Source organism: Megalops cyprinoides, chromosome 12, assembly GCF_013368585.1.
Source record: "Megalops cyprinoides isolate fMegCyp1 chromosome 12, fMegCyp1.pri, whole genome shotgun sequence".
NCBI lineage: Eukaryota > Metazoa > Chordata > Actinopteri > Elopiformes > Megalopidae > Megalops > Megalops cyprinoides.
This window is the reverse complement of record NC_050594.1, coordinates 7,228,619-7,241,769: the sequence shown is the minus strand read 5'-3', so window position 1 is coordinate 7,241,769 and position 13,151 is coordinate 7,228,619. Positions and strand designations below refer to the sequence as shown.

Below are 13,151 nucleotides of genomic sequence, written 5' to 3'. Positions count from 1 at the left end.
TCCTTGCTCTGTTGCGACGTGTGCAGGGCAGCTATCGATGGCACAGTTTGATAGAGTAATCCCCCCCCACATCAGGGGCAAGGGAGCATTCCTGCTGCCATTACTGACAAAGCAGGGAACGTGTGTGTGTGTGTGTGTGTGTGTGTGTCTGTGAGAGAAAGTAAGGGGGGAGTTGGGGTTTCCACTTCTCCACATTGTGCTGTACCAGGATTTCCCCTGACTGAGGAGGTAATTCACTGTGTGTCCCCCCCCAGTGTATGGCCACACACACACACACACACACACACGCGCACGCACAGGGTTGGGGTCTCTGTCAGAAAGCACGGTTTTTGGTTTGTTCTCTGTGGGTGGATCACTGCTGCTCCCTCCTGCAGAGGAGTGTGAGGGCTATTTTTAGATCAAGGGTTAGCAGGGTGGAGAGGGGGAGAGGGAGAGAAGAAGAGAGGGGGTGAGAGATACAGGGGGAGAGAGAGAGGGAGAGAGAGACAGGGAGAGAGAGAAGGAGAGGGAGAGGGAGAGAGGGAGAGAGAGGGAGAGATACAGGGGGAGGGAGAGAGAGATTTGAGTGGTTGCAGAGGAGGAGGCAGCGAGGGAATGTTGCAATTATGAAGCAAGCCTTACGTTCTCCCCACCAAACCCAGAGTGCTGCGCGGTGCAGTCCACAGGAGAAGCCCGTTTCCGCCAGCGGTGTCCGCACACGCAGGCGCCAGCGTCAGAGCTGTGGCAGCTGTTAAACAGGGTGCAGGTCGCTGCTCTGACGCCTCCCTGCATCCCTGCATCCCTGTGGGGAGGAAGCAAAGCTCCTGTGTGTGTGCTGCAGGACCAACACCTCTGGAATTCCCTGTTTCTCATTACATTACATTACATTGTTGGCATTTAGCAGACGCTCTTATCCAGAGCAACATACATCGGTTACAGTTTCTTTTACAGTGTTGTCCAGTATTACAGCTGGATATTTACTGAAGCAATTGTGGGTTAAATACCTTGCCCAAGGGTACAGCAGCAGTGCCCCAGCGGGGAATCGAACTGGCAACCTTAAAAACCGCTATGCTACACCGCCAGCCCATATTTCTCAATAAACAGGAAACGGGAAACTGGAAGTGGTCCTCCACTGACCCCTCCCACGTTCATCGCACCTGTCCTCTCCCTCTGGGTCAGTGCCCTCACTGTGGGTCTCTCAGGATTCTGGTCTTTGTGTAGTCCGTGTCCTTGCCTCATATTGTAGGAAAAGCTGCCTTTTTACTGCTTTTTGGAGCTGCCTTCGTTTTTGTCTCTGCCAGCATTTGTCTGATATAGGCATTAAATCACACCCGGCAGCTCTGTCAGTGACAGGGGGCAAAAAAGTGATTTGTACTTTCTTAGCTACTAGTACTTGTGCCAATAATTTGTGTGGTTTAAAAACACCCTTACCGGTCATAGCAGTGTTGTTCTGTTTGTAATTTGGCCGTGTCTGAGAGGGCAGGGCAGTTTGGGTAAATTTGTGATATTTCTGGTAAATACATGTTTTTGCTTGTTTCCATATGAGCGTCATGCTTGAGGGTTAAGTGCAGTTGGCGCTGTTTTCAGTATGAGAAAGCTGTTCTACCCTGGGCGTGCAGGTTTGCCTGTGAGGGCTAGCCTCAATGACCACGCTGTGCTCGCCTAGTCTGTGTTTTCGCTGTTTAGTCATTTTCACTGAGGATGGTTGGTTTACCACAAGGCATGTCTGCTGTCTTTTTATGACTTAATGGTGTTCTTTATACCTTTGTGTGTCCCAATAGGTGGTATAATTTTGTTTTGTGTCATTAGTTGATTGACTCTGCTTGCAAGATTCTGTTATGAGGCGGCTTAGTGTTAGTGCAGTTACTGTTGCCTTAGGACTAGCTTACTGAGGGCATTATTCTTTGGACTCAGCCTGCAATAAGGTATGGTGATACAAGGGGTGGGGGGGGGTGCTCATTCTGTCTTTTGGTGTGCCGTCAGGGCCTGGTTCTGGAAGTATTCCTCCAGCAGATCCGGTCTTTGCTGCAGCCCCTTTCTGTGGGTTAAAGTTGGACCAGGTTACCTGCACAGAGAAGGAACGTATTTATTTATTTATTTTAACTACTTGATTTTATTTCAGTATTTTAAGGATTTTTTTTTTTTCCATCATCATCACGTAGGCTAAATCCTGGAGTTACAGGTTCGAATGCTGCCCGGTTCATTTACTGTGGTGCTGAAAAGCTTTGGGGTAAGGTTTCGGGCTTGTCTTACTGCCCTCACGCCCCTCCCTCTCCCCTCTCTGTCTGCGCAGTGAGTGACAGCTGCTTCAGGAACCTCGCCGAGGACCGCAGCGGAATCAACCTCAAAGACCTCGTTCACGACCCCTCCCTGTGAGTACACGGCTCGCGCCGCGCCGCGCCCCCCCCCCCCCCCACCCCCCGCACAGAAGAGCGGCTTTGGTGGAGGATGCGCTAACACGCTTCACTTGTGACCAGGCTGCTGTAGTGTTTATCTGGTGTTCAGGACTGTAATGACGGCTTCTTTGATAATGCCTTTAAAGGTACTGCTCCAAAGGACAGCAGCAGTGCAGAAACAGATGTCGTCTAAAGCAGGGATTTATTCTCACTGTTACAGTGTAAAAGTGTCCCCGTGCGCGTGTGTGTGTGTGTGTGTGATTGTGGCTGTGTCTGTGTTTGTGACTGAGTGTGATGTGTCTGTGTGTCTGTGTGTGTGTGTGTGTGTGTGTGTGTGTGTGTGTGTGTGTGTGTGTGTGTGTGTGTGTGTGTGTGTGTGTCAGCAGCGGTGAGTAGAACGTTTTAATGACAGGTGGTGGAGTGGAGGGTTTGAGGTATCACAAACAGCCACACATGTTCAGTGAACTAGCCGCATTATTTGCCCTTCTGTAAATACTGCTTTCCCTTCCCACGATGTCATCCACACCCCTCCCCCTTTTTGTGACATCATCACACACATCTCCCTTCCCGTGGCATGTCATCCATGTCCCTCTTTCTTCCTATAACACTGTCTCAGCCCACTCCCTCCCATTACATCATTCATTCCACCTCCCCATACAACCCCCCCAAGGCCCCCCACCCCCCCAGTCTGAGTGTGAGGGTTGAGTGATATTTACCAGGGGATCCTGCAACCGCCCTGTCACTTCAGGTTGCTTCGGTTGTAACGTCCCCTGTCAATATTGTAAATTAACCCCGAGATAAAAATACCGCTGTATAAATCACGTCGGTGACACGCGGTTCATTTTTCTCTGGCCGCAGACAAATTTGGGACGGATGTGGGAGAGGGAGGCGTTCGGATCCTCTCCTGCTCCTCGGCGTTGCGCTCTGGTGTCCTGCAGTGCTTTGTCTCTGTGTCATGCTTCCCTCTGTCGCTAAGGGGAGTTTTTAACGTGCGGTATTGTGGCTTAGGGGCTGCTTTTCTGAGTCACTGAACTTGCTTCCTTAACCTGGTTAAAAATGAGATTGTGTCAGTACTCTGTAAGTGGTAACACCTGGTTAACGCCTAATTGGTGTTAGGTACAGTGATGTCCTCGAAGCGGAAACCCACAGCTTTGGTGGCTTTAATTTTTCAAATTAAACATGAATTCAGAGGACTGCATATACAGTAGCACTGTGGCAGTAGTAAGGTAAAATATTGAATCTCCAGATAAATGTATGAGAGATAAGAGAGATAAGCAAGATAAGCATATGAAGGATATTGTGCTCAGGCATTATGGATTCTCCTTTATTCATTTCATTGTCTAATTACTGTACAGAGTGCATTGATAAGGTTGTGCAGTGGGACAAGCGTAGGAGAAAGGTGCAAAATGTAAAATAAAATTATGCTATTATTCTTTAGCTCACAAATATGTGTGCCTGAATGTTATGTCTTGTAAATGCACTGGAAAGAAACTTTTTTTGTCTTTTCATTTTGATCTGCGAAGAATTAGTACTCTCGAGCTTAGCTGCAGCTGACTAGCTATACATTGCGTTAACCTTTGGGTGCTGCAAGGTAGTTATATTTCAGGAAACTGATGATGAGGACAAACTTATTTCTTAAATGTATGTTTTGATGATTAGTAGTTGCCTATATAGTTGTAATTGACACAACCGGCAATCTGTGCTGTGTATGTCAATCACCAGCATCCAGTGGCTGTTAGACATGCTGCTGGTTGGCCAGCAGGAGGTGATCTTCCCTTCAGACCCTCCGGACGCCCTGGAGCAGTGATTTGGACAAGGGGACGTCTTCCAGATGAGACATTACATCGAGGTCCTGACTCAATATTGTCATTAAGGGTCCCATGGCAGTTATCAGAGAACGGGTCGTTAACCCACATGGCAGATTTCCCAAATTGATTCTCTCAATCTGGCAACCCCCTTATCCCTTCCAGCAAAATGGGATAAGGTACAATTTTCAGTATTATTAAATTGTGTTTTTTTTTCCCCCACTAGGGCTTTCCCTCTGTTGCCGGCTCTTTATAACTGTCACAGGTTGCTAATGCTAATGTTAATAATATACTATATTAACATGATAATAGGTGTCTGCATGCTAAACCTCTCTTGCTCCCAGTATCTTGGTGTCACTTTCCCTATATTTTAATATTTAGAGCTTCCTGACTTTTTCCAGAGAATGTCATTTCATGTCATGTCATATCTGGTTAGATATGCCTGGTAAATGAGAACAGAAAGTTAAATATGATAATAACATTGCCTTTGCTGGTACAGTTTGTGCCAGAAAAAGGGTGTGTTGGTGTTGGTGGGAGCTAAATGCTGATTAGCAATTGTGTCATTTGAAGGAAAATAAAATATATCTTAAGGTAATGGCCTTGAAAAGTCTTATATCCATATTATTCTCTACATTGCCATGCGTTTGTTTTATGATTTGCGTTCTGGCTTTCGCTGCACTTTGTGTATGCATGAGGCAATGCAGACCAGAGATGTCTGTGCTGTTGAGTAACTGTGTGTGCGTGCGTGCGTGTGTGCATGTGTGCGTGTGTGCGTGTGTGTGCACATGTGTGCATATGTGTGTGTGTATATGTGTGTGTGTGCCTGTGTGTGCGTGTGTGTGTGTGCGTGTGTGCGTGCGTGTGTGCGTGCGCGTGCGTGTGTGAGTGCGTGTGTGCGTGCGCGTGCGTGTGTGCGTGCGCGTGCGTGTGTGCGTGCGTGTGTGCGTGCGTGTGTGCAAGCGTGTGTGTGTGTGTGTGCGAGCGTGTGTGTGTGTGTGTGCGCGCGCGCGTGTGTGTGTGCGCGCGTGCGCGTGTGTGTGTGTGTGTGTGTCTCAGGTTGTGCGGCTCTGTTCACTGCACAGTCAGAGGGCCTCTGAAGAGCTGACATGCGACGGGGGGGCAGAGGCAGATTGAGCTCATGACTAGAGATGCCCCATAACTGCACTGATCTGCACAGCTGGGGTGCAGCTACAGACTGAGGCATCCTCTGTTTCTAGGCCTCTCTTTGTCTCTCTGTCACTTCCTCTCTCTCTCATTCGCTCTTTCTCTCTCACACACACACACGCACACACACACACGCATGCGCTCACAGACAGGCTCACACAACGTGAATTCCCAACATAGACATCTCTCTCTCTCTCTCTCCCTCTCTCTCTCTCTCTCTCTCTCTCCCTCTCTCTCTCTCCCTCTCTCTCTCTCCCTCCCTCTCTCTCTCTCTCTCCCTCTCTCTCTCCCTCTCCCTCTCTCTCTCTCTCTCTCTCTCTCTGTCTGCCTCCTTCCTCCTTCCCCGTCATCTCTGATCTCCCCCCATCATCTCTAATTGCGTTTTCTCCTTTTCTCTCATTAGTCTCCCACACTTTGAGTCTTCAAGCATAAAATAATCAAGAGGTTCTGAAGTTTAGCTTCCTGTTTCATTCATGGCCAGTCTGGTCAAGCTCTCCGAGCCTTGCGCTCCCGGGAAGGGGAATTTTGTTTTCACTCTTAATTTCCTTTAGTGAGAATTTATGTGTGGTGAAGTGAAAAGCCCATCTCCAGAAGGTCCTTGGCAGGAGGGGGTTGCGAAAGGGAAGGCAGCAGAAACAGCTCTCTTCCTCTCTCCAAATATAGCCACTGATATTCCAAAAACAGCCACTACACCCCAAACACAGCAACCTCACCCCAAACATAGCCACTATGCCCTAAACACTGCAACTTCATTCCACACACAGACATTACACCCCAAATACATCGCGACTTCTTCCCAAACATGGAAGCTTTACCCCACACAGCAACTTTACCCCAAACACAGTCATTACCCCATAAACACAGCAGTCTCACTCCCCACACAGCCATTTCACCCCACACACAGTTACTACACCCCAAACACTCAGAGACTTAGTCCCAAAAGCAGCAACTTCACCCTAAACAAAGCCACTATGCCCCAAACACACAGTGACTTCTACTCAAACACAGCTACTTTACTCCACACACAGCCACTACACCCCAAGCACTGCAACTTCATCCCAAACGCAGTTACATCACCCTAACATGGTCACCTTCACCCAAAAATTGTCACTCCATCTCACACCCAGCCATTTGATCCCAAAGACAGAGATGTCACATCCCAAACACAGCCATCCTCAAGCTATCCGGAGCACTTCATCTCAAACACATGTTTATCAAGAGGAAGTGGTTTCCTTGGAAACTAGATGAAAGAAATATAGTTCCTCAGTTACAGCATATTCTCACCCTGGCACAAAAACAAAAATAAAATCTGGGGAATACTCTTTTTTATGAAAAATGTGTATTGGCTCTTAAGTTCTTTTTGTTTTGTTTTTTGTATCCCATGCTCAAATTTCATAAACATGTCTTGGTAGCATAACATTTTTTGATTTCAAGAAACATCTTTTTTGTTTTGTGTAACAGTCAGTGCAGGAAGCATCATCCCTCCGCATGTATTACCCTGCTCACCTGAAGGCTGCAGACTGATCGAATTCAAGCAGAGATCAGAAATGCAACTTTTACCTTTTGTTAGTGCATTTAAGGACAGATTATTTCATTAATTTCAGCAGCTACGGAAGCTGTCAAACTGTTTGTAGAGAAAAATACTAACACATAAGTCTGGCTGCAATCACACACGCATGCAGTTACATACTGTTTGACTACATACACACACACACACACACACACACACACACACACACACATTCACATAGCTGCATCACTACGCTCCCACACACACACATACATTCACACACCGTCTGACTGAACTCACTCACCCTTTGCATAACTGTCTGGTCACACTCACGTATACTGGCATAGCTGTATCACTAGCCTCACACACTCACACACTGTCTGGTTACACTCCCACGCACACACATACATTCACATACTGTGTGATTGTACTCACTGACCCTTTCCTAACTGTCTGGTTACATTCACACAGTATCACACACTGTCTTGCTACACTCATAGACTTGCTTAGCTGTACCACTGTGCTCACACACACACACACACGCACACACTGTACTCGAATTAATGTTCACACACTGGTTAAACACTCCTATTCTCTGACACGCATACCCATAGTGTCTGATTTAACGCACCTTCTGACCACAGTCCGCAGTGGAGGACCAGCACACTTCATCCACCAGCAATGTGCGGTGATGTACGGTTGCCATATTGTGCCTTAGCATTCCCCACAAATCACTTGCAGCGGGGAGTTAGATTTTAATAGAGTGTTACATTGGGTGATTTGACAGTGAGGCTGAGAGAGCCAGTATTGAATATGTCCAGTACACTGAGGTTAACATCCCTGCTCTCTGCAGTAACTGCCAAGGAACTTTTATGACCATATCTATTCAGAACCTCACACACTGCATTCATATTTGGACTACACCCACATTTTACAACAGTGCTCGCACTCTACGACTACACTCTCATTCTACAACTGTGTTCCCATTCTTATTAATACACTTGCACTCTGTGGCAATACTGATGTTCTATGGGCGGCAGTGTAGCATAGTGCTGAGGAGCAGGAGTCATAACCAAAAGGTTGCCGGTTCAATTCCCTGCTGGGACACTGGTGCTGTACCCTTGGGCAAGGTATTTAACCCAGAATTGCCTCAGTAAATATCCAGCTGCATAAATGGATAACTTGTGTTAAAAGCTGTAACCGATGTAAATCGCTCTGGATAAGAGCACCTGCTAAATGCCATTGATGTGATGTAGTGTACTCTGTGACTTTATTCACATTTTATGTGAACTACATACCTATTCTGTTAATACAGTCACATTCTGTGACAGCACTCACGTTCTGTGACAGCACTCACATTCTGTGACAGCACTCACGTTCTGTAACTACACTCACGTTCTGTAACTACACTCCCATTGTTGTTAAGGCACTTGTGGTCTGTGACAGCAGTCCCATTCTCTGACTCGAGCTGTCCCTGTGTGTGGTGTTTGGGTCTGGTTCTGCCTGTCCTGCTGACACAATTGTTACAGGCTGACCCGTTGTATAACGGCCGCACCAGAACCCTACTGCATTCATTTGCGAGTATATTTTCATACACGGATGTGAAGGCTCGCATGAATCTTCTGCATTATGATTTATTGCATCATATCGAATTTTGGATTTTGAATTCTGTTTTTTTTTTTTTCCCGAAAAGCCAGAAATATATTTTTCGTTGAGTCATTTATGACTCACGGCTCACTCATTTCAGGATGTCTGGGATTGTTGTGAAAATCCGCTGACGTTTAGCGCAGGTCTCGCAGACCCCGTGGCAACCCAGACAGATTTACCAAACAGCACTCATTGGCTGGCGTAGAACTTTCCTAGTTTCCTTCGCAACTGACCAGAGCGGTCAGATGGATCATTTCTGAGATGGTTTATTTCTGGTAGGATCGACCCTTTTCCCTGTGTCCTGTTCTGCCCATGCTGACACCACCGCACCCTCCGGTGATGAAGATGAATGATCTTCCGGCAGGGTGTTAATGAAGAGTAAAGGGGAATTGTAAATATGTCCAACAGTGTGGTATAGACATAAGGAGCTGGGTTTGTAACCCAGAGGTTGCCAGCTCAATTCCCAGGTGGGGCATTGCTATTGCGCCCTCCAGCAAGAGACCAGCTGCGTGAATGGATGGTATGTGTGCCGTGTGAGTTACTCTGGATAAGGGTGTCAGTGAAGCAGACATGTAATGTAACATAATGATCAGTAACGGCTCGTCTGACATATATTGTTCAGCGGATGTAAATTGTCGAATTAGGTCAAGGGCCCACGGCTCTCTTGTCATGCCGTGGGCCCTTGAATTCTCCCGTGCAAAGCCGCCGCGCTGCGAGATTCAGCGCGGTGACTGATGTACAGACGCAGTCACGACGATAAATCTCAGAGCACAGCCAGAGGAGCGCACTCAGAGAGGGTGTTTTTTTTTGGGGGGGGGATATATTAATATTCATGTCTTGCACTTGCCGAGTTCACCGTCTCGCAGGTTTCTGACTGCGCTCTCCTTCCTCCCCGCCTCCTGCCAGGCATGTCACACGGCTCGTGTGGCCTGCCTCTCGCCCCTGTCGGTTTGCGTAGCAGCCAGTTCGTTCCGGGTTTTATCAGACGCCGGAGAGTGGATCGAGGCCTCCTGTTAGCTGGCCCATGGACTGACGTTCATCTTATCAATGTCGGATTTGGGTCCGTATTACTGTTTATCAGATACTATCCCTCCTGCTGTGTGATTACCATCTTATTCATCATTGAAGTGATGATGATGATGATGATCTGACTATTTTGGAGTTGCTCTTATCTAGGAGACCTAAATGTCTTACCTCTTATATAGTATCAAAATTCTTAGGCTACAAATTTTTCTGGATTCTGAATTTTCTGGATATAACATTTTTCTGAATTCAGGTTGTCATGCTCAAGGGTACAGCAGCAAACCCTGTGATTCGAGCTTATAACCCTTACAAGTCACGCCACAATGCACCATGCCATGCCACTGCCCTGGGGTAGTGTCAGCCAAACCTGGTGAAGGGTCTGGGGAAGCTGTACTGTGCTGCCCTCACACTTCCAGCCGAGGGGGAAGATTCACCCACCACAGCACTTTCGCTGACTCTAGTAGCTTTTGTTTTTTTTTTTTTTAATCTGATGCTTTGTGCTTGTATTTTGTAGTATTTTGTTGCTCTGTGCTTAATAAAAGGGAAAACTAGAAATGTTTGCACATAAAAAGATAACGTTAGTGGATGGGCAAAGTTGACCCTGTTCCTGCCAGCTGGAAAGAGACGCGAGGTACAGTATTAGCCACACGTCAATGTGCTTTCTGCTGCCGTACGGTACCTTGAGCAAGCATTTTTTTTTTCCTCCTTTTGGTGTGATGATTTTTTCTGCCACAGGAGGGCGCCAAAATACGCAATTCAATGTTGCAGCAGTTTAATTGCTGTCACTGCTCAGTGACTTGGAGTGTCTCAGTCCTGCATTTCCTTATAAAAAGGGCAGCAATTTTAGGTTCCTGGCACACATTAATCAACCATGCTCAAGTATTTATAGCACTGGTATATAGAGAAAGACTGGTTCCTAAGTTTGAAGATTGCTATGCCTTTTAGCTACAGGTGTTTTTTTTTACATAAGAATCATACGTGACTGGAAGACTACACACAAACATCTTTGGTAATTTCTTCATTTGAGGAATTCTCTGAAGCAAGACTGCGTGTATGTGAGTGAGTGTGCAAGTGCATGTGTATCGGTGAATGCGTGAGTGAGTGGGTGTGAGTGAGACGGTCTCACAGGGAGAGACAGGCTGCCCCAGGCTGTGCTGAGCGCAGGTCAGACTGATGGCTGGGACAGGCCTCATCGTGCAGCACTGCAGACTTCCTGTCCACAGTGCTCTGGTGATGTTTGTGCGGCTGTTTTGAAAATCTCCTTCCTGATACTAATGCGCTGAAGCTGAGGGTGTCAGGTCAGAGCTGTCTGCTCTTCACTGAGGCACCGAGGAAGTCTGCAAGAATCTCCTCATGTCACTCCCAGCTCTCTTCCTCTCTCCCCCTACCCTCTCACTCCCTCTACTCTTCTCTCCCTCTCCCTTTCTCCTTCCTTCACTCCTGGTCTCTCCATCTCTATCCCTTCTACATTTCTCTCCCCCTCTCTCTTTCTCCCTCACTCTATCCCATGTCCCTTCTCTTTTGCTCCTGTTCTTTCTCTCCTTCTCCATTCTCCCTGCTACATCTGTCTCCCTCTCCTTCTTTCTCCTTCTCTCTCCCTCCTTCCCTCCCTCTCTCTGTGTGCTTCCTTCACTCCCTCTCTCCCTCACTCTTTCACTCCTGTTCTTTCCTTCTCTCTCCCTCCCTCGCTCCCTCGCTCTCTCTCACTCCCTCTCTCTCTCCCCCTCTCTGAGCTGCATGTCCACAGTTCTTACTATGACAAGTACAGGAAGTGACACGTGTCGTGTCTGTCTCTCCCTCCAGGCTGGGGGGGATGATCTCCGCCTACAAAATCGTCCCCGACGAGATTGATGAGATCAAGGTAAGCCTCCGCCCGAAAACAACCTCCCCGAGCACGCTCGACCAGTGCGTGCCGCCCTGCCCCGGGCCCCGAATTCCTGACAGACAGATGGGACAGTGCGTGTGACACGTGACGTGCGCGTGACGTGCGCGTGACCGCGCCCCTTTGCGCCTCTTTTCGCAGGAGACTCTGGTGGACTGGTGCGACGAGAAGGAGCTGAACCTTATCCTGACCACCGGGGGCACCGGCTTCGCCCCCCGCGATGTCACTCCCGAGGTACATGGGTACCCACCCCTTTGTGTCTGTGTCCATGTGAGTGTGAGTGTATGTGTCCAACAAACACGTGTTTTGTGTGCATGTGTATGCGTGTACCCCTTTTGTGACGGAGGGCCCGGGTCCTGCATTTTAAAAATATCACAATCAACACCTTGTTTGCGCATGCAGTGCTTTGCCGAAACAAATAATCACAGCCCAAAGGTCACAATGCAGTAAAAAGCAACGTTTGCTTAAATAAAAAATATCACACATACATGGATATAAATAAAAAGGAGAGACTGTTTAAAACAAAACAGGCTAATGAAAAGGTATTAACTATTTTAAGAGGGGAGGATAAAAACTAAAAATAAAACAGTAAGCCAGACCTAATCTTTTTTTCCCACAGTTTTAAAATAATGCTTTAAAATTGTCAACAGCTGGATAAAGAGGTCTAGCGTGTGGCTAATTTAAGTCATGCTGAGAGGTTATGTCATCAGATTTCCCCTGAGTTCAGGTTTGCCACAATGTGAGCAGACGTAGCCTTGCTCATGCACTGGTCGTCACCTGCTCCGTAACGTTCCCGCTGCAAACGTGCCACATGTCGGAGGCGATGGGTGCAGATCCCGTTTTAAACGCTGCACACTCCGACCGCTGCCAAAAAAGGAAACGTGTAACAAGAATAAAGACAGCGGCATGTTGTAGCAATGTTGTAGCTTGTTCCCTGCGTGTCAGTGAGCTGGCTGGTGGTGTGTGTACACTACTCTGAATGTGACAGGCAGCCTGTATTAAAACGTATTAATAACACATTGTCGCACGCCGCCAGCGTGATCTGGCTCGTACGTGATTAAATGGGAGGTCGGGAGCAGTGGTGACTGTGCAAACAAATAGCAGTGAATCTCTCCATAACAGGTCTGCCAAGAAAGCAAACTAAAACAAAGAGAGAGCTTGTTCCCTTTTCAGGGTTTCGGGTTCGTTTGTGCTCCGCCGGCTTGCTTCTTTGTAGCTTCACTGTTGACCTCTGTCTTGCTCTTGTTGTCTCTGCGAACAAACAAGGCCTATGGCGGGTTATCGAGGATTGGATCGGTGATCCACACTTAGCCAGCCGTGCTGACATTATGCATCAAGATGCTTAGGTCTGGGAAGGAGTCATGCAATTAACGTTTGCCTCTCCGTCTTCGGTGCTCATGTCAGAGGACTGAAAGTTGCAGACTCTGTTATCTATTTTACATGAGGAGCCTGATTGCTTGTTGTCCTGTCAGTCCTATATGCCTGTGGGAAACGGCCAGGAGATGAGTGGAAATTTAGGTGTTGTGATTGGACGATGTCTCAGACAGGTCGTCCTATCATGGGTAAACAATCCCCTGAACCATTATGAAATAATAGGCCAAACTGAAATAGGACGAACATTTTCAACCTCAGAACTAAGTGTCCTGTGCTAGGTACCTTTCTGTTGGGCAGGCTAATTTACATTAGCTGTGCTTCAAAAGCAGTAGAGAAGTCTGTTTATGATTGTGTATTCCTACAATTAATCC

At 47.4% G+C, this 13,151-nt stretch overlaps 1 protein-coding gene across 5 annotated transcripts in view; it reads left to right on the top strand.

Annotated features, from left to right (window-relative positions):
• The window catches only part of gphna (gephyrin a), an 81,996-nt gene that overhangs the window by 23,056 nt on the left and 45,789 nt on the right, over window positions 1-13,151 (top strand). For all 5 annotated transcript variants that reach the window (XM_036541600.1, XM_036541598.1, XM_036541597.1 and 2 more), the window contains exons 2-4: window positions 2,273-2,351; window positions 11,328-11,385; window positions 11,548-11,640. In XM_036541600.1, coding sequence (XP_036397493.1) covers window positions 2,273-2,351; window positions 11,328-11,385; window positions 11,548-11,640 — 230 coding nt within the window. The remainder of the gene's footprint in view (window positions 1-2,272; window positions 2,352-11,327; window positions 11,386-11,547; window positions 11,641-13,151) is intronic.